The following is a 22,599-nucleotide window of genomic DNA, read 5'->3' as shown; positions in this document are numbered from 1 at the left end:
AGGGGATGTGGGGTTAATACAGGTTTCCCTACCATCCAGAGTTTGGCAAGAAAGTCCTGATTTTCAGGTGCTATCTTACCATCTCGACTTTACTCTCTTGTGTCCCGATTTTGGGGATACCAGGGAATTGTCCCCACAAGCATAGCATGAGCACATCATAAGACATGCTTGCTCTATGTTCATGGCATTAGGACCCTGTAGAAAGCTCTGATACACTGCTTCCTGCATGGTTCACCCTTAGAGGGCCTGCCTACTTGATTGGCAGGCAGGTTGGCATGCCTTCACACCAGCCTCACCTGTCAATTCTATGGGCGAACCTGCCCTCTTTCTGAGTGGGACTGCCCCCTTGGACGGAAACAGTGACGCAAATCACATAAGAGGCCCTTTCACCCCTTTCATCCAGCAAAGCGGGAAGTATCGGTTAATAAATACATTTAGGTTAGAGTTCATAGAGAATCCATGTACTCAGACAACGTGCAATTTATCAACACAGCGACATTAAAAAGTGCCGCTCCTAGTATAGTAAATCAGAGTTAGTAATGGCACTCTCTTTCTTCCAACTGCTAAATAAAGAAATTGTACCTGTATAATGTACGTCTATTACTGTAGCAGTATAATGTATGTCTAATGTGTCTCGATCGTTCCAATACTTCCAGGCTCTAATTGCGCTCTGCACACAATGATAAACGAAATGCTGTTTCTTCACAAGCCAGAATGGTATAAACAGTTCAATCTCCTTTAAAACCAGAAGTCGAGATTTTCTAAAAATATCTCCCTTTCTCTCACAAACAGATGAGCTGTGAGCTGGGTGATCAGTATGTGGCGATACGCCGGGTGTGAAAATATAGCAGAGCAGTTTCTGCAGCTGCCAAGAGAGATTGTTCTATTGTGACTCCAATAAATGTTTCCAGCGGAACCGTGGTATTGCCAACCTAAGGACCAGCACAAAACCCGAGGAGGGGAAAGGGGTATTTCAGACTGATTTATAGTATCTTAAGGATCCGTCAATAAATACAAATATTGCATGCAAAATTATTGGTGGATTGCAAGCTCATCAGGAGAGATGTGAGAAACGAAACCTCATCGGGTAAATTTACTAAACTGGGAAATGTGGAGAATTAATATGGTAATTGCAGATAATGAGCAAATAAAGCAGAGATTGAAACACATTTTTGGAACTTTTTGGCCCCAAATTTGCAATTAAACAGATTGCCCAAGTCTTACTCATTTGAAGATCGGATTACTGTTCCTCTGGTAACACCAACAGCAACTTACCTTGTACCAAATTCCTCTTCAATCTATAACTCGCTGTCCCTAATCTAGCTGTTCCCCAAAAAGCCATGCCAATCAAAAGTACATAGACACCTGCTCCATTAGGCCTCAGCCTTGTGTCAAGGCAGTCATGATACCAGTCACAGATCCATCTCAGGAATTCTTAATTCACTGTGAGCAATCGATACAAAACATGCCACCCGATCACCTCTACCTGTTCTTTACAGCACAAAATTAAGGCAGCATCGTTTACTTGATCTAATACCATTAACACCACTTTCCTTTACACAAAGTGCATTAAATGGACAATAAAGTCACCCAGGCCACATCATCTCAATGAAGTGTTACATGGTTATACAGGACAGGCATCCATCAAGTTCAACCATTTCACATCTGTTTTTGCTGTTGATCCAATAAAAAGGCAAATTACCCAATTTGAAGTGCTTTCAGTAAGATCTCTCCTTGGATCAAGAAGCTATTACCCCTCTAATCAAAAATGATATCCCGATATCCCTAAATATGATGTTTATACAAGTATTCATCCAATTGCTGTTTAAACATCTGTACAGACTCTGATAAGACCACCTCTTCAAGCAGGGATTTCTACATAAGTTCCCTTATAGTTCTTACTATAAAAAAAACCCTTTGCTTTGCCTTAGACTAAATCTCCTTTCTTCCAGTCTAAATGCGTGACCTCGTGTCCTGTGTATAGCCCTGTTATTAATTGATTTACAGACAATGGTTTGAATTGGCCTCGAATATATTTATAATATATATGTTATCATATCCTCTCTGAGGAGCCATTTTTCTAAACTAAACAAATTTAAAATAGTTATCCTTTCTTCATAACCAGGGCTGGACTGGGAACTAAAAGCAGCCCTGGAAAAAAAATTCTATACCGGCCATATATAGAGGTGGAAAATATTAAAATTGAAAACTTACTCTAACGTGAAAGAAAGCACTTATAGGGCTTCAAGATAAACAAAAGAGCAGCTTTATTTTAGGCAGATGTGAATTAGCATATAGTCAATGGTTCGGTCCTTGACATATTAAGTAAACTTAGATGATGGAACTGAAATGGTGACTGTATGGTGTTTCACGACTGTAAAAAATGCCTTGTTTAATTTGAAGTCCTACGTGGGCTCTCTTCGCTTTGAATATGTTATCATGTTGGAGAGTGCGCCTAGCAACCAAACTGAGCCACTAATTATTGATTAGTTTGGCGTTTGGCGAAGTGTCTCCAAGCAGGGCAAATGAAAACAGACTGCGGGTGGATGGGATGTCAGTGTTACAGGAGCTTAAAACCCACAAAGCTGGGGACATGGCAGCACTGGTGCTGAGGTGAGTTTAGATCGAAATATTTTACAATTAAAATATCATTTATCTCTGTCTCTCAGAACTTGAGCCTCGGCACCAGGCAGTATATTACACTAGTGGCTGCTTGGCTCCAAATGAGAGGAACCTAGTAAATGCAGTGCTGCACTAGCGCAGTAAAATGTCCGCTGGCGCTCTACTCAGGCTGCTCTCACCTCTCCAGTTTCTGTTTGTATTTTCAGAGGCCACAGTTGCCTGCAGCCTCAAGGTACACTGGCCCACCGGGATATTTCCTGGTATCTCAGTGGACCAGTCCAGCCCTGTTCATAACTAAAATGTTCCATTCCTTTTAATAATTTTGTAACCCGTCTCTGCACTCTTTCTAGTGTCATAATATCCTCTTTTATAACAGCTGCCCAAAATTGCACAGCATATTCAATATGTGGTCTGACCAGTGATTTATAAGAACTGTAAATTATCTTTTCACCCCGAGAATGAATGCCCCTATATATGCATGATAACAGCTGGCTTTAGCAACTGCTGATTGACATTGCACATTGTTGCTTAGTTTATTGTCTATAGCAATTCCTAAATCCTTCCTGTGTGTTGTTATCCCTAATTCACTACCATTTAGAGTGTAAGCTGCTTGTGAATTATTTTACCCCGAAGTGCAGTGGGCTGTGGGGTGGGAGCAGTGCCTCTGTCGTTTTAGCCCTAAAATTTAAAACATTGCTGTTTTGTAGAAATGTTAATGTTTCAATTGCAGCAATCTTCCAGACAGCCAATAGAGGCACCTCTGCTGATCAATCTTGTCCGACCCTGTTACAGAGCATTCGATTAGTGAAGTGTTGCAATTTGCTGCGCATGCACACTAGCCTGAGATTGATTCAGCAAGATAAATGTTAGTAGGACAGAGATTGCCACTGTGATGGTTAAAAGGTGAGTTAAATATTGTTTTATTGCACACAGTTAGTAGGACACTGTAGCGTTAGGAACTTGTGTTTATATTCCTAACGCAACAGTGTTCCTTTAACCAATTCAGTGCCATGGGGATATTTTGTGCAGTGATCCGTGGGCAACTTCATTTAGCTATCGGACTAATTGGAATAAATTAAAAAGAAAGAAAAAAAACACATAATATATATATATATATATATATATATATATATATATACACACTATAGTTGCTGTAGCATGTATACATTGCAGTGGTTACCATGGGAACATGCACCTGCATGGGGAGGCATTATATAAACTTTGAATGGAAATGTAATTTTTGACACTAACAGGCATCATGAAAATCTAAAATATTGGTCTGAAACGTCACTTTGAATAGCGGAAACAGATCTGGTTTAATTATGTTCCGATGCTGAGAAATGTTATGGAGTATTGTATTTAAATTCAGACACATACTGAAAACTACTAACTGCATCCATCTTAGCTGAATCATTTGACATTATTAGGACTGTGGAAAAGAACGCAGCGAATTTGTCCTGTTACAAACCACACAAGAGTTTATACTGTTAAGGAAAATTGCAGAGAATTAAAAAGAAAATTTTTGTGCAAATATAGCTAATCAGAAAAGGGTATTTTACTAAAATTTGCAATTCCCTTGTCGTTTCTTTGCGAATTCACGTTTGATAAATAAATCCCATGTTTGAAATCTTTCTGCTTTATATATTACAAATAATAATAATTTGCCACTTTCCCTTTAAGTAGCGCATTAAATGCGTCTGTTCAGATTGTCCTTCTTACCTCCTCCGTTGTAAGGGGCATGCAAATCCGATATTCCTTCACCAACATGCTGGTAACGAAGAACGGGTGTCTGACTGTTGGATTACAGGTGACGGTACTTGTTCTAGGTTCAGAAGAGAGAAAGCCAAATGAACAATTATTCTATGTACATATGGGGATTAAAGGAACACTGCACTCACTACTAATCCTCTCATAGGTATGGTGATCAGACATCTCCAGTATTAATCCTTTGTCAAAAATTAGTCAAGTCCCAAGAAATAATTTTGAGAGAAAGGAGAGATTTTAAAGTGGAGCTCTTAGCAGTAGTTATGGTACTTATAGTGTGCGTATAATGACTCATCCATTTAATCTGCAAATTAAAGTTAGGTTTTATTAACCTGATCAAATAAAGCACTAAACTACTCAAGTAAAAGTGAATTATTTTCTTGAAAGTGACTTATCGCATCGAATAAAGGTTATCAGCATCTATAGCTCCATTCAATAAACCATGGATAGAGCTGCTGGTAAAAGGATCGTCCACAAGAAACTTCTCTTCCTTTGATAAAAATAGTGCTAAAAAGTGACATTGTCTACATTGTTTAAGGTTTGGCTTCCCTCCTTACATTTTCCCCTGAGCAGTAAGTTAATATCGGGAGCAAAGTTTTCAAGCTATCCGAGTGAACCACAGGAACCAGAATGACCAATTCCTATAGACAATAATGTGATCGATATGATTGGCTATCAAATGTCAGACACTTCTTATTCCAGGCACAGGACAATACTGAAAACTCAACGATGATTAATTTTTTTTTATTTGTTATAGAGTTTGGCATATTTTATTGTATTTTTTCTTTAAATAATGCATTGTCTATGTCCTTATTCATTACCCAAGCATATACTGTGTTTTGTTTTTTTAACACGCAGATTATGTTTGTTATATATAAATAGATATAATGGTAATAATATCGATTAAATAACACTGATTGGTTTATCGAAAATGAGGGCTCTATTTTGTTATTAGGTCTTTTATAAAAGCCAGCAGTGTATTTATAATGTGTGTATATATATATATATTATTCCATTAAACTAGCCTGTTTCTAGAGCAGAATTAACCATAAGACAACCTTGGGTGGCCGCCTAAGGCCCTGGAGTCATGAATTTACCATCCTTATGTGACGAATACAGGGAGGGGAACTGGTAACCTGCCAGGCCCTGTGGGAATCTTAATCCTTCTGCGCCCTTTACACCCACACAGTCACACACCTGAGAGCAACTGCCTTCACCAACTGCCCACCATAGTACACCCAGCACAGACAGGCTCTGCCTCTTACTCCCACACAACAACTGCCCACCATAGTACACCCAGCACAGACAGGCTCTGCCTCTTACTCCCACACAACAACTGTCCACCATAGTACACCCAGCACAGACAGACTCTGCCTCTTACTCCCACACAACAACTGTCCACCATAGTACACCCAGCACAGACAGGCTCCGCCTCCTACTCCCACACAACAACTGTCCACCATAGTACACCCAGCACAGACAGGCTCTGCCTCTTACTCCCACACAACAACTGCCCACCATAGTACACCCAGCACAGACAGGCTCCGCCTCTTACTCCCACACAACAACTGTCCACCATAGTACACCCAGCACAGACAGACTCTGCCTCTTACTCCCACACAACAACTGTCCACCATAGTACACCCAGCACAGACAGGCTCCGCCTCCTACTCCCACACAACAACTGCCCACCATAGTACACCCAGCACAGACAGACTCCGCCTCTTATTCCCACACAACAACTGCCCACCGTAGTACACCCAGCACAGACAGGCTCCACCTCTTACTCTCACACAACAACTGCCCACCATAGTACACCCAGCACAGACAGGCTCCGCCTCTTACTCCCACACAACAACTGCCCACCATAGTACACCCAGCACAGACAGGCTCCGCCTCTTACTCCCACACAACAACTGTCCACCATAGTACACCCAGCACAGACAGACTCTGCCTCTTACTCCCACACAACAACTGTCCACCATAGTACACCCAGCAAAGACAGACTCTGCCTCTTACTCCCACACAACAACTGTCCACCATAGTACACCCAGCACAGACAGACTCCGCCTCCTACTCCCACACAACAACTGCCCACTATAGTACACCCAGCACAGACAGACTCCACCTCTTACTCCCACACAACAACTGCCCACCATAGTACACCCAGCACAGACAGGCTCCGCCTCCTACTCCCACACAACAACTGTCCACCATAGTACACCCAGCACAGACAGACTCCGCCTCTTACTCCCACACAACAACTGCCCACCATAATACACCCAGCACAGACAGACTCCGCCTCTTACTCCCACACAACAACTGCCCACCATAATACACCCAGCACAGACAGACTCCGCCTCTTACTCCCACACAACAACTGCCCACCATAGTACACCCAGCACAGACAGGCTCCGCCTCTTACTCCCACACAACAACTGCCCACCATAGTACACCCAGCACAGACAGGCTCCGCCTCTTACTCCCACACAACAACTGCCCACCATAGTACACCCAGCACAGACAGGCTCCGCCTCTTACTCCCACACAACTTCCCACCATAGTACACCCAGCACAGACAGGCTCCACCTCTTACTCCCAAAGACTTACTTGTCACAATAAGGAATTATGCTCATAAAACTGGAATACAGCGATTTTAAAACATATTACTTTAAGGTTCAATGCCAAATTCCCATACCTAACAGGTAACATACATCCAGTTGAATGTATCGTTTGAACACAAAACAGTTACTGCTGTAGAAACAAGCTACCCTCACTGATTAACTCCTACAGTTCCACCTTACAGTAAGGTCATATTCATAGAAAAACGCAAACCTACACATACAATGTGTACGCAGTTTGCACACAATACAGCCACTGAACAGTTAAAATTTAATTTGAACTAATATGGTAATTCTTGTTTTTTAAGAGCTAAGAAAAAAAAATAATCTCTCCGTCCACCAAATCTCTAGTTGCTTGAAGCAAGAAACCCGGCGCTAATTATAACCAACTGAAATGGATAGGGACACAGATAAACAATCAAAGAACACAGATCGTCCGTCCCAATTTAATTTCAAGTGCGTCTTTTAATTTAAGTAACATACATAAAGTAGAGAGATTTAATCTATGCTGCCTGATCACAATACTTTTCCCCCCAAAATCTTTCTCACCTATAGGATAGGTCAGGTATTCAGCAGGCTTTGGCTGTATGGGACCAATCGGCCAAAACAGCGTTCTCATGTGGGTGTGAAGATTTTAATGTTACTAAAGAACCTCATACATTGGCATGAGTACAAGATAATAAACTGGCCCCAGTACAAGATTTAGAAATGTTCAGATAATTGTTCTTCTCTTACTGAAGACAGGAAATCAGATCTTTTCTGATAGCTACCACCCAAAATCAGATTAATCACAGCAACCCTTATCTGTCGGCTTCTTGTGTCTTAAGGGATGACACATTTTAAAGAGCCTACGTTCGTAATGACAAGCGTTGCATTCCGCAGCATAGAACGTGATGTCAGCTTTTAATCAGTGATTCCATCAGTCCTGCTCGTTAACCGCTCTCTCTTTCATAATGACGCATACCGTTATAAAATATCTGGTGATCATGTCGATATATTACAGGATTAACACGGATTTTCCTTCTTCCAAAATCACAAAATTCTAAATTTTACTTCGCAATTATGTTGTCGACGTATATATGTCTGTATGTGCGCACATGTATGTGTGTGAGAAAGTGTGTGTGTGTATGTGTGTGTACGCATGTGTGTGAGAAAGTGTATGTACGCATATGTGTGAGAGAGTGTGTGTATGTGTGTGTCTGTGAGTGTTTATATGTGTATGTCTGAATGTGTATGGTACGTAGTGTTTCCTCGGATTCACTAGTACCCCGAAGTTGCATTTCAATGAGCCATCGAGTGTGAAGATGGCCATGTTAAATTAACACTCTCGGTTCTTATTGTATTTGCATCTTTAAATAACTATGGAAACATTGCAGCGGTGGGACATATTTCCATCAGCAGTTATTCGTAGATGTGTGTCTGTTGTTTGACGTATGTTTGTGTTTTTGCGTACGTATGTTTCTTTATAGATGTCTGCAGATATAAAAACACACACGCAGTTTTTTTTTAATCAAAAGATAATATAAAACTATTAACAGATACAACTATAGTAATGTATTTTTACCAAGGAAGGGACAGAATTGGTGAGAATTGTCCATGTTGTTGTTAATGTATTGTTTGTGGTTATACTCAGAAAGATAAAAAGTCAATTGACACCCCCCACCCTGCCAGTTTTCTATCAGAAAGCAAAGGTTTGATTCTATATTTCGTTTCCTGGTAGAAAACACAGACAAACCATTGTGCCTACAGCAAGCTTGTGTGAATTGTTCCACTATATTTTAGTCTACCACTTATGCTGGGTAGCTGTGCCACATATCCACAGATCTTTCATTAAAAAAATGTCCTCTTTTCTCCCTTGTTAAATCTCTTGAGATAATTGAAATTGATGTTTGTGTTTTTTTTTTAAATCTTTAATGAAAACTAAAGGACCATAGTTCATCTCCCTTTAACACCAATAGTGTAAATACACCGACCTATTCCACCTCGGGAGAGTACCTTAAAGGAACACTCCAACACTATAACCACTGCAGCCTGCTGCTGCGCTTTACAAAATGCCATCTGCCACTCTGCCGACGGCCATGCAGGGTGGTGCTCGTTGGCTTAAAGAGCTCAACTGGTGCCCTCAGCCAATGAGACATCCACAGCTGACAAGAGAATGTCAAATTTAAGGCCACTTGAAAAATTAACGCAGTTACGGAACGCAGATGAGCTAAGAATAATAATAAACATAATAAAATAAAAATAAAGGCTAAGTGTAACCCAACCTGCTCATTGCACATGTACCGGGGCCTATGCTGTCCATCTAATCCTTCCCTGTACAAACCTCTGTAAAAGAAACTAAAATTCTCATAATCCAGTGATGTCCACCAATAGCAATGGATATTTAATGTCAGCATAGAATTATCATCCTTATAAGTGCCTCAAGTCTAACACTATTAAACCCTCTTCCTGAATGTTTTGCAAACTCTGCCAACTGTTCTGCCATATCGGATTCAAAACTTTTTTTACGCTCTCTATATTTTCAGAAAAAGGTTGAGAACAATACATTTTCCGTCGACATTTAATTTATAACTTATTTAATGCCTTTGCACCTTCTGTTAATTAAAGAGCGTTTATTCAGGTTATTTTAAGCAATTCATTATTTTAAGGTAGCCGCTAATTAAACTTAAGTTACGATAAATACATTTCATTCCAATTACTTGATATTACGCTTAGCTAGAAGAGAGATAATTGCAAATTATGAAATATTCATATCATTTTAGCACGATAAAAAGTAATAATTTATCCATGTCAAATGTATACTTTGAAAATGACTGCCTGCGTTTCCTTAACATTGTGCTTTGCTCACTCATGTTTATTCACCAAATGGGGAACCGTCCAATGTTGACAAGAAAATTGTAAATCTAAGGCTAAAAAGCCAAATTGGAAAAATTCACCCATTCAGTTATTTTTTTCAACCTAGCCTTTTGGCCTAAAATGTATAATTTCCTTGTCAATTCATCACAATTACACATTTATGGAATAAATCTTAATGTATCAAATTGTAAAATGTTGCAAAAAGTTCCACGCAGCAAAGGGTTAGTCCAAGCACCACGACAACTTCAGTGATGATCCGTGAAGTCTGTATGTTTTAGCTCTGCAGAAGACGAAAGCGAGTGACCCGGCAAGCAAGCTATGAGTCTCTGAGCCCAGCGAAAATCCAGCTAAGTGGGCGAACCGTTGCTAAACATGGGCCAGGGAGCTAATAGGATCATAACTGAACTGCAGAGGGTGTGATGTTCGGAGTCATCCTTCAATAATACATTAGTCTACTTCACATATAACGAAAATGGAATGCAGAATAAAAATGTTATTCATTGATTGTGATGAGCATTTATTATGTCTCTCTCTCTATTTTATTTCATTTTGAACTGGTTAATGTTTCAAATTAGTCCTTCTGATCTCTTGTAAACGCCCAACCATCCTCCATTATTCCTCGTTATGCTCACACGATATAGTGCAATATGGCCAAATACGATGGCATTTAAATAAAAAGACTGAATAGGTCTATTTGATCCACACAGCCATAGTGGGCAACGTTAGCTGTGTTAATGGTTCAATCCTCATTAATTAATGCCAAGGGAGTGTTATTAAAATGGCTGTGATACCAAGGGACAGTCATGCCAACGCCTAGCACTGCAGGTGTTTGAAATCTACAGGTCCCATCCTGTATGACCAGTCATTAGCATTATGGGAAATCTATTTACCTATGTTTTATCTGGTCGGCTATTCAGGGCCAATATGATGTTGTAATCTCCAAAGCAGCCACTAATAATTACCAACATGGTAGTGAAGATGTTATGGTGGGGTTGGAAAATGGTGCTAGAAGAATATGGGGAAATGTGGTTGGGGTGCACTGAAATGGCATTTAATCGAATTTTCGGTTACTCATGGGGAAAGTCAACTGGTGGTGGAATTTGATGTATACGGTGCATGGGAGAATTTGTCTTCAAGCTTTAGCAACACGTATCTTTGGCCTGTCCTGGGGTTAATTCCAGCATCGGATACATAAAGACACACAGACACAAACCAGTGGTGGATACACAAACACACACACACACAGACACAAATCAGTGGTGGATACACAGACACACACACACAGATACACCCCAGTGGTGGATACACAGAGACACACACACACACACAGACATACACCAGTGGTGGATACACAGACACACACACACAGATACACACCAGTGGTGGATACACACAGACACAAACCAGAGGTGGATACACAGAAACAGACACACACACCAGTGATGGATACACAGACACACACACACATATACACACCAGTGGTGTATACACAGACACACACATATACACATATACACACCAGTGGTGGGAACACAGACACACACACACACACACACAGATACACACCAGTGGTGGATATACAGAAACACACACACACAGATACACATCAGAGGTGGATACACAGACCCACAGACACAATACACACCAGTAGTGGATACACAGAGACACACATTCACACTGTTATTCATTAAAGTGTGAATTGTCAGGAACTGGTCAGACACTTTTACCGTTGATGGTAATATAGCTGAACTGGATTTTTTTTTCCATTTCGCTATAATAATCTAAAATTCATAACGTTGGACTAATGCTTGACAATTCCTGGTTTAGACACTCTGAAAGTGCTCTCGTACGTGTGTGTGAGTGTTTTATTGCTGTTTATGTAATGACAAATCACTCGTCTATGGGGATCAATACAGGCTGGCAATGTTACTCTGTGTGTGTTTGTCAATTGATGTCTGCTTGCCTTCAAAGTTTATTCACTAAATACCCAACTGTAGTGAATTAAAACACAAATTGCAAACGTCTGACAGGAATAGCTGATTTGCTGACGTCTTCATGTTATTGTCACATTTTCAATAATTTACTCTGAATTTTGCAATTTGGTTTTCATTCACCTCAATTCACTATTCAGTGATTAAACCGTAAGGTGGCAGAATATGTTTGTACTGTTACACAAAATGTGTGTGTTTATTGCTTGTATTTAAGGATTTGTTTTGTGTTGTGGGCCTTTTTGCGTGTGAGTACTTCCTTGACTTCACGGTTTGTGTGAAATCTAAGTATATTCCTGTGGCACTACAGGCTAACTTTTTTGTAGACTGTGTGTGAAAATTTCAATATTTGTTTTGTTACAATACAACATTATTATGTTCGTGTGGTGTGGGGGAGTTGTTTGTGTTTTGTTTGTGTAATATAAGAATGCATAATGTGTGTCCATTCCGTGTACGTTTTTAATTGTGTTATAGAGTGTGGTGATACCTGTGTTTAATGTGTATTCTGTGTGTTTCTTTATGTTATAGTGTATGGAAATTTTTGTATGTATATGTGCATTCTGTGTAAGTGTTTATGTGTGTTATAGTGTGTAATGGTATCTGTGTGTATAGTGTGTGGTGATATGTGTGTGTATAGTGTGCATTCTGTGTATAGTGTATGGTGATATCTGTGTTATAGTGTGTTGTGATTTCTGTGTTATAGTGTGTGGTGATATCTGTGCGTATAGTGTGCATTCTGTGATATAGTGTGTGGTGATATCTGTGTGTATAGTGTGCATTCTGTGTTATAGTGTGTGGTGATCTCTGTGTGTATAGTGTGCATTCTGTGTTATAGTGTGTGGTGTTATATGTGTGTATACTGTGCATTCTGTGTTATAGTGTGTTGTGATTTCTGTGTGTATAGTGTGCATTCTGTGTTATAGTGTGTTATGATTTCTGTGTGTATAGTGTGCATTCTGTGTTATAGTGTGTGGTGATATCTGTGTGTATAGTGTGCATTCTGTGTATAGTGTGTGGTGATATCTGTGTGTATAGTGTGCATTCTGAGTTATAGTGTGTGGTGATATCTGTGTGTATAGTGTGCATTCTGTGTATAGTGTGTGGTGATATCTGTGTGTATAGTGTGCATTCTGTGATATAGTGTGTGGTGATATCTGTGTTTATAGTGTGCATTCTGAGTTATAGTGTGTGGTGATATCTGTGTGTATAGTGTGCATTCTGTGATATAGTGTGTGGTGATATCTGTGTGTATAGTGTGCATTCTGTGTTATAGTGTGTGGTGATATCTGTGTGTATAGTGTGCATTCTGTGTTATAGTGTGTGGTGATATCTGTGTGTATAGTGTGCATTCTGAGTTATAGTGTGTGGTTATATATGTGTGTATAGTGTGCATTCTGTGTTATAGTGTGTGGTGATATCTGTGTGTATAGTGTGCATTCTGAGTTATAGTGTGTGGTGATATCTGTGTGTATAGTGTGCATTCTGAGTTATAGTGTGTGATGATATCTGTGTGTATAGTGTGCATTCTGTGTTATAGTGTGTGGTGATATATGTGTGTATAGTGTGCATTCTGTGTTATGGTGTGTGGTGATATCTGTGTGTAGAGTGTGCATTATGTGATATAGTGTGTGGTGATTTCTGTGTGTATAGTGTGCATTCTGTGCTATAGTGTGTGGTGATATCTGTGTGTATAGTGTGCATTCTGAGTTATAGTGTGTGGTGATATCTGTGTGTATAGTGTGCATTCTGTGTTATAGTGTGTGGTGAAATCTGTGTGTATAGTGTGCATTCTGTGTATAGTGTGTGGTGATATCTGTGTGTATAGTGTGCATTCTGAGTTATAGTGTGTGGTGATATCTGTGTGTATAGTGTGCACTCTGTGTTATAGTGTGTGGTGATATCTGTGTGTATAGTGTGCACTCTGTGTTATAGTGTGTGGTGATATATGTGTGTATAGTGTGCATTCTGTGTATGGTGTGCATTATGTGTGATAGTGTGTGGTGATATCTGTGTGTATAGTGTGCATTCTGTGTTATAGTGTGTGGTGATATTGTGTGTATAGTGTGCATTCTGTGTATGGTGTGTATTCTGTGTTATAGTGTGTGGTGATATCTGTGTGTATAGTGTGCATTCTGTGTTATAGTGTGTGGTTATATCTGTGTGTATAGTGTGCATTCTGTGTTATAGTGTGTGGTGATATCTGTGTTTATAGTGTGCATTCTGTGTATAGTGTGTGGTGATATCTGTGTGTATAGTGTGCATTCTGTGTTATAGTGTGTGGTGATATATGTGTGTATAGTGTGCATTCTGTGTTATAGTGTGTGGTGATATCTGTGTGTATAGTGTGCACTCTGTGTTATAGTGTGTGGTGATATCTGTGTGTATAGTGTGCATTCTGTGTTATAGTGTGTGGTGATATATGTGTGTATAGAGTGCATTCTGTGTTATAGTGTGTGGTTATATCTGTGTGTATAGTGTGCATTCTGTGTTATAGTGTGTGGTGATATCTGTGTGTATAGTGTGCATTCTGTGTATAGTGTGTGGTGATATCTGTGTGTATAGTGTGCATTCTGTGTTTTAGTGTGTGGTGAAATCTGTGTGTATAGTGTGCATTCTGAGTTATAGTGTGTTGTGATATCTGTGTGTATAGTGTGCACTCTGTGTTATAGTGTGTGGTGATATATGTGTGCATAGTGTGCACTCTGTGTTATAGTGTGTGGTGATATCTGTGTGTATAGTGTGCATTCTGTGTTATAGTGTGTGGTGATATCTGTGTGTATAGTGTGCATTCTGTGTATAGTGTGTGGTGATATCTGTGTGTATAGTGTGCATTCTGAGTTATAGTGTGTGGTGATATCTGTGTGTATAGTGTGCATTCTGTGTATAGTGTGTGGTGATATCTGTGTGTATAGTGTGCATTCTGTGATATAGTGTGTGGTGATATCTGTGTGTATAGTGTGCATTCTGAGTTATAGTGTGTGGTTATATATGTGTGTATAGTGTGCATTCTGTGTTATAGTGTGTGGTGATATCTGTGTGTATAGTGTGCATTTGAGTTATAGTGTGTGGTGATATCTGTGTGTATAGTGTGCATTCTGAGTTATAGTGTGTGGTGATATCTGTGTGTATAGTGTGCATTCTGTGTTATAGTGTGTGGTGATATATGTGTGTATAGTGTGCATTCTGTGTTATGGTGTGTGGTGATATCTGTGTGTAGAGTGTGCATTATGTGATATAGTGTGTGGTGATTTCTGTGTGTATCGTGTGCATTCTGTGTTATAGTGTGTGGTGATATCTGTGTGTATAGTGTGCATTCTGAGTTATAGTGTGTGGTGATATCTGTGTGTATAGTGTGCATTCTGTGTTATAGTGTGTGGTGAAATCTGTGTGTATAGTGTGCATTCTGTGTTTAGTGTGTGGTGATATCTGTGTGTATAGTGTGCATTCTGAGTTATAGTGTGTGGTGATATCTGTGTGTATAGTGTGCACTCTGTGTTATAGTGTGTGGTGATATCTGTGTGTATAGTGTGCACTCTGTGTTATAGTGTGTGGTGATATCTGTGTGTATAGTGTGCATTCTGTGTTATAGTGTGTGGTGATATCCGTGTGTATACTATGCATTCTGTGTTATAGTGTGTGGTGATATATGTGTGTATAGTGTGCATTCTGTGTATGGTGTGCATTATGTGTGATAGTGTGTGGTGATATCTGTGTGTATAGTGTGCATTCTGAGTTATAGTGTGTGGTGATATTGTGTGTATAGTGTGCATTCTGTGTATGGTATGCATTCTGTGTTATAGTGTGTGGTGATATCTGTGTGTATAGTGTGCATTCTGTGTATGGTGTGCATTCTGTGATATAGTGTGTGGTGATATCTGTGTGTATAGTGTGCATTCTGTGTTATAGTGTGTGGTGATATCTGTGTGTATAGTGTGCATTCTGTGTTATAGTGTGTGGTGATATATGTGTGTATGGAGTGCATTCTGTGTTATAGTGTGCGGTTATATCTGTGTGTATAGTGTGCATTCTGTGTTATAGTGTGTGGTGATATCTGTGTGTATAGTGTGTATTATGTGTTATAGTGTGTGGTGATATCTGTGTGTATAGTGTGCATTCTGTGTTATAGTGTGTGGTTATATCTGTGTGTATAGTGTGCATTCTGTGTTATAGTGTGTGGTGATATCTGTGTTTATAGTGTGCATTCTGTGTGTAGTGTGTGGTGATATCTGTGTGTATAATGTGCAATCTGTGTTATAGTGTGTGGTGATATCTGTGTGTATAGTGTGCATTCTGTGTTATAGTGTGTGGTGATATCTGTGTGTATAGTGTGCACTCTGTGTTATAGTGTGTGGTGATATCTGTGTGTATAGTGTGCATTCTGTGTTATAGTGTGTGGTGATATATGTGTGTATAGAGTGCATTCTGTGTTATAGTGTGTGGTTATATCTGTGTGTATAGTGTGCATTCTGTGTTATAGTGTGTGGTGATATCTGTGTGTATAGTGTGCATTCTGTGTATAGTGTGTGGTGATATCTGTGTGTATAGTGTGCATTCTGTGTTTTAGTGTCTGGTGAAATCTGTGTGTATAGTGTGCATTCTGAGTTATAGTGTGTGGTGATATCTGTGTGTATAGTGTGCACTCTGTGTTATAGTGTGTGGTGATATCTGTGTGTATAGTGTGCATTCTGTGTTATAGTGTGTGGTGATATCTGTGTGTATAGTGTGCACTCTGTGTTATAGTGTGTGGTGATATCTGTGTGTATAGTGTGCATTCTGAGTTATAGTGTGTGGTGATATATGTGTGCATAGTGTGCACTCTGTGTTATAGTGTGTGGTGATATCTGTGTGTATAGTGTGCATTCTGTGTTATAGTGTGTGGTGATATCTGTGTGTATAGTGTGCACTCTGTGTTATAGTGTGTGGTGATATCTGTGTGTATAGTGTGCATTCTGAGTTATAGTGTGTGGTGATATATGTGTGTATAGAGTGCATTCTGTGTTATAGTGTGTGGTTATATCTGTGTGTATAGTGTGCACTCTGTGTTATAGTGTGTGGTGATATTTGTGTGTATAGTGTGCATTCTGTGTTATAGTGTGTGGTGATATCTGTGTGTATAGTGTGCATTCTGTGTTATAGTGTGTGGTGATATCTGTGTTTATGGTGTGCATTCTGTGTATAGTGTCTGGTGATATCTGTGTGTATAGTGTGCATTCTGTGTTATACTGTGTGGTGATATATGTGTGTATAGTGTGCATTCTGTGTTATAGTGTGTGGTGATATCTGTGTGTATAGTGTGCACTCTGTGTTATAGTGTGTGGTGATATCTGTGTGTATAGTGTGCACTCTGTGTTATAGTGTGTGGTGATATATGTGTGTATAGAGTGCATTCTGTGTTATAGTGTGTGGTTATATCTGTGTGTATAGTGTGCATTCTGTTTATAGTGTGTGGTGATATCTGTGTGTATAGTATGCATTCTGTGTTTTAGTGTGTGGTTAAATCTGTGTGTATAGTGTGCATTCTGAGTTATAGTGTGTGGTGATATCTGTGTGTATATTGTGCACTCTGTGTTATAGTGTGTGGTGATATCTGTGTGTATAGTGTGCATTCTGTGTTATAGTGTGTGATGATATCTGTGTGTATAGTGTGCACTCTGTGTTATAGTGTGTGGTGATATCTGTGTGTATAGTGTGCATTCTGAGTTATAGTGTGTGGTGATATATGTGTACATAGTGTGCACTCTGTGTTATAGTGTGTGGTGATATCTGTGTGTATAGTGTGCATTCTGTGTTATAGTGTGTGGTGATATCTGTGTGTATAGTGTGCACTCTGTGTTATAGTGTGTGGTGATATCTGTGTGTATAGTGTGCATTCTGAGATATAGTGTGTGGTGATATCTGTGTGTATAGTGTGCATTCTGAGTTATAGTGTGTGATGATATCTGTGTGTATAGTGTGCATTCTGTGTATAGTGTGTGGTGATATCTGTGTGTATAGTGTGCATTCTGTGTTATAGTGTGTGGTGATATCTGTGTGTATAGTGTGCATTCTGTGTATAGTGTGTGGTGATATCTGTGTGTATAGTGTGCATTCTGTGTATAGTGTGTGGTGATATCTGTGTGTATAGTGTGCATTCTGTGTTATAGTGTGTGGTGATATCTGTGTGTATAGTGTGCACTCTGTGTTATAGTGTGTGGTGATATCTGTGTGTATAGTGTGCATTCTGTGTTATAGTGTGTGGTAATATCTGTGTGTATAGTGTGCATTCTGAGTTATAGTGTGTGATGATATCTGTGTGTATAGTGTGCATTCTGTGTTATAGTGTGTGGTGATATCTGTGTGTATAGTGTGCACTCTGTGTTATAGTGTGTGGTGATATCTGTGTGTATAGTGTGCATTCTGTGTTATAGTGTGTGGTGATATCTGTGTGTATAGTGTGCATTCTGTGTATAGTGTGTGATGATATCTGTGTGTATAGTGTGCATTCTGTGTTATAGTGTGTGGTGATATCTGTGTGTATAGTGTGCATTCTGTGTTATAGTGTGTGGTGATATATGTGTGTATAGAGTGCATTCTGTGTTATAGTGTGTGGTTATATCTGTGTGTATAGTGTGCATTCTGTGTATAGTGTGTGGTGATATCTGTATGTATAGTGTGCATTCTGTGTTTTAGTGTGTGGTTAAATCTGTGTGTATAGAGTGCATTCTGTGTTATAGTGTGTGGTTATATCTGTGTGTATAGTGTGAATTCTGTGTTTTAGTGTGTGGTGATATATGTGTGTATAGAGTGCATTCTGTGTTATAGTGTGTGGTTATATCTGTGTGTATAGTGTGCATTCTGTTTATAGTGTGTGGTGATATCTGTGTGTATAGTGTGCATTCTGTGTTTTAGTGTGTGGTTAAATCTGTGTGTATAGTGTGCATTCTGAGTTATAGTGTGTGGTGATATCTGTGTGTATATTGTGCACTCTGTGTTATAGTGTGTGGTGATATCTGTGTGTATAGTGTGCATTCTGTGTTATAGTGTGTGATGATATCTGTGTGTATAGTGTGCACTCTGTTTTATAGTGTGTGGTGATATCTGTGTGTATAGTGTGCATTCTGAGTTATAGTGTGTGGTGATATATGTGTACATAGTGTGCACTCTGTGTTATAGTGTGTGGTGATATCTGTGTGTATAGTGTGCATTCTGTGTTATAGTGTGTGGTGATATCTGTGTGTATAGTGTGCACTCTGTGTTATAGTGTGTGGTGATATCTGTGTGTATAGTGTGCATTCTGAGTTATAGTGTGTGATGATATCTGTGTGTATAGTGTGCATTCTGTGTATAGTGTGTGGTGATATCTGTGTGTATAGTGTGCATTCTGTGTTATAGTGTGTGGTGATATCTGTGTGTATAGTGTGCATTCTGTGTATAGTGTGTGGTGATATCTGTGTGTATAGTGTGCATTCTGTGTATAGTGTGTGGTGATATCTGTGTGTATAGTGTGCATTCTGTGTATAGTGTGTGGTGATATCTGTGTGTATAGTGTGCATTCTGAGTTATAGTGTGTGGTGATATCTGTGTGTATAGTGTGCACTCTGTGTTATAGTGTGTGGTGATATCTGTGTGTATAGTGTGCATTCTGAGTTATAGTGTGTGGTGATATCTGTGTGTATAGTGTGCACTCTGTGTTATAGTGTGTGGTGATATCTGTGTGTATAGTGTGCACTCTGTGTTATAGTGTGTGGTGATATCTGTGTGTATAGTGTGCATTCTGTGATTTAGTGTGTGGTGATATCTGTGTGTATAGTGTGCACTCTGTGTTATAGTGTGTGGTGATATCTGTGTGTATAGTGTGCATTCTGAGTTATAGTGTCTGGTGATATCTGTGTGTATAGTCTGCATTCTGTGTTATAGTGTGTGGTGATATCTGTGTGTATAGTCTGCATTCTGTGTTATAGTGTGTGGTGATATCTGTGTGTATAGTCTGCATTCTGAGTTATAGTGTCTGGTGATATCTGTGTGTATAGAGTATGTAGGCTGTATGTACGCTAAGTGTTTCTGTATGTTATACTGTGTGCAGTCTATTGTTCATTACATATGATTAAATGGTGCCTTTAAATAACCTGCACTTGTTAGAATATTAGACAGTTGGCTGGGTTTGACATCTGCTCTGCGCACTACATTTAAATACTAACAGTCTCTGTCTCTATCTTCTCTTGTAACTCTTTCCATCATTCTGATGTCTCCTTCTGTTTCACACTGTCTCCGCCTCTCTTGCTGTCTCTGTTTCCCTGTCTGTTTCATACTGTCATTGGCATTCTGTACCTACGTCTGTGATTATTTTGTCTGTCTTTCTTACTGCCTCTCCCTCTCCCACTGCCTCTCTCTGTCAGTGTAATCTCTGTCTGTTAATATTTTACTGTCAGATTGTCTCTATCAGTCTGCATTCCCTCTCTGTATTTCTTTTTTTTACTGTCTCTGTTACTTTTTCTGTCTCTTCTGTTTTCACTTTTATCCAATCTTTCATTATCAGCCCAATTTCTCTCTTTATGTGTGTTGTCATTCTTCTGTTCCTCTCCCTGTCATTATCATTCTGTCTCTCTTTCTTTGTCACAGTTATTCTGTCACTGTCTTGTTGTTGCTTTCTCCTATTGTTGAGATAATTCTGTTTCTCTGTCACTTTCTCTATGTCCCTGTGTTCAGCTTTGTCTCGATCACAGTCTTTTTCCGTGTCCTTGGTCTGTGTTTCTCTCTGCAACTTTTTCTGTTTCTGTTTGTTACTATCAGACACTGTCTGTCTCTGTGTCCCATGCTGTCACTATCTTTCTATGCCACTCTCTGTGTCTGCGTAACTATCTGTATCTATCTCTGTGTCTCTCTCTCTGTCACGTTCTGTCTCTGCTCTCTGTGTCTGCGTCACTATCTGTAGCTATCTCTGTGTCTCATGCTGTCACTATCTGTCTCTGCCACTCTCTGTGTCTGCGTCACTATCTGTATCTATCTCTGTCTCTCTCTCTCTGTCACTATCTGTCTATGCCCACTCTCTGTGTGTGCGTCACTATCTGTATCTATCTCTGTGTCTCTCTCTCTTTCTCTGTCACTATCTGTCTCTGCCACTCTCTGTGTCTGCGTCACTATCTGTATCTATCTCTGTGTGTCTCTCTCTCTGTCACTATCTGTCTCTGCCCACTCTCTGTGTGTGCGTCACTATCTGTATCTATCTCTGTGTCTCTCTCTCTTTCTCTGTCACTATCTGTCTCTGTCACTCTCTGTGTCTGCATCACTATCTGTATCTATCTCTGTGTCTCTCTCTGTCACTATTTGTCTCTGCCACTCTCTGTGTCTGCGGCACTATCTGTATCTATCTCTGTGTCTCTCTATGTCACTATCTGTCTCTGCCACTCTCTGTGTCTCTGTCCCTATCTGTATCTATCTCTGTGTCTCTCTCTCTGTGTCTGTTTCACTATCTGTATCTATCTCTGTCTCTCTCTGTCACTATCTGTCTCTGCCACTTTCTGTATCTATCTCTGTGTCTCTTTCTGTCACTATTTGTCTCTGCCCACTCTCTGTGTCTGTGTCACTATTTGTATTTATCTCTGTGTGTCGCTCTCTGTGTCTGTTTCACTATCTGTATCTATCTCTGTCTCTCTCTCTCTGTCACTATCTGTCTCTGCCCACTCTCTGTGTGTGCGTCACTATCTGTATCTATCTCTGTGTCTCTCTCTCTTTCTCTGTCACTATCTGTCTCTGCCACTCTCTGTGTCTGCATCACTATCTGTATCTATCTCTGTGTCTCTCTCTCTCTGTCACTATCTGTCTCTGCCCACTCTCTGTGTGTGCGTCACTATCTGTATCCATCTCTGTGTCTCTCTCTCTTTCTCTGTCACTATCTGTCTCTGCCACTCTCTGTGTCTGCATCACTATCTGTATCTATCTCTGTGTCTCTCTCTGTCACTATTTGTCTCTGCCACTCTCTGTGTCTGCGTCACTATCTGTATCTATCTCTGTGTCTCTCTATGTCGCTATCTGTCTCTGCCACTCTCTGTGTCTGTGTCCATATCTGTATCTATCTCTGTGTCTCTCTCTCTGTGTCTGTTACACTATCTGTATCTATCTCTGTCTCTCTCTGTCACTATCTGTCTCTGCCACTTTCTGTTTCTATCTCTGTGTCTCTTTCTGTCACTATTCGTCTCTGCCCACTCTCTGTGTCTGTTTCACTATCTGTATCTATCTCTGTGCCTCTTTCTGTCACTATTTGTCTCTGCCCACTCTCTGTATCTGTGTCACTATTTGTATTTATCTCTGTGTCTCTCTGTCACTATCTGTCTCTGCCACTTTCTGTGTCACTATCTGTATCTATCTCTTTCTCTCTTTATGTCACTATCTGTCTCTGTGTCTTTGTCACTCTCTGTATCTGTCTCTGTATTTCACTGTCTCTGCCTCACTCTCTTTTCCTATTTCTTTATGTCTGTCTCTGCCTTTCTTCATGTGTCTGTGTCGCTGCCTCTCTTCTTTGTGTCTTTCTGTGTCTGTCAATGCCTCTCCCTTTTTGTGTATCTGTCTCTGTGTCTCTGACACAGTATATGTGTCTATCTGTACATCTGTGACACTCTCTCTGTCTCTGTCTGCCTTTTTATCTCAATCTTTCTTTTCACTTGTATGCCACTCTCTTTAATGAGTCAGTATATGCTTCTGTCTCTCCTTTGCTCCATGTCTCTCTTTATGCATCTGTCTCAACCAGACTTTTTTCTATTCATGTCTCTTTC

At 39.9% G+C, this 22,599-nt stretch overlaps 1 protein-coding gene across 1 annotated transcript in view; it reads right to left on the bottom strand.

The window, feature by feature from the left end:
* LOC134572006 (cytoplasmic phosphatidylinositol transfer protein 1-like) overlaps window positions 1–22,599 on the bottom strand; it is a 74,026-nt gene that overhangs the window by 50,585 nt on the left and 842 nt on the right. Inside the window, exon 2 of the mRNA XM_063430763.1 lies at window positions 4,342–4,444. Coding sequence (XP_063286833.1) covers window positions 4,342–4,389 — 48 coding nt within the window. The 5' untranslated portion in view covers window positions 4,390–4,444. The remainder of the gene's footprint in view (window positions 1–4,341; window positions 4,445–22,599) is intronic.

Source organism: Pelobates fuscus, chromosome 8, assembly GCF_036172605.1.
Source record: "Pelobates fuscus isolate aPelFus1 chromosome 8, aPelFus1.pri, whole genome shotgun sequence".
NCBI classification, from domain to species: domain Eukaryota; kingdom Metazoa; phylum Chordata; class Amphibia; order Anura; family Pelobatidae; genus Pelobates; species Pelobates fuscus.
The sequence above is the reverse complement of the archived record's forward strand: the minus strand, read 5'-3'. Positions and strand labels throughout refer to the sequence as shown.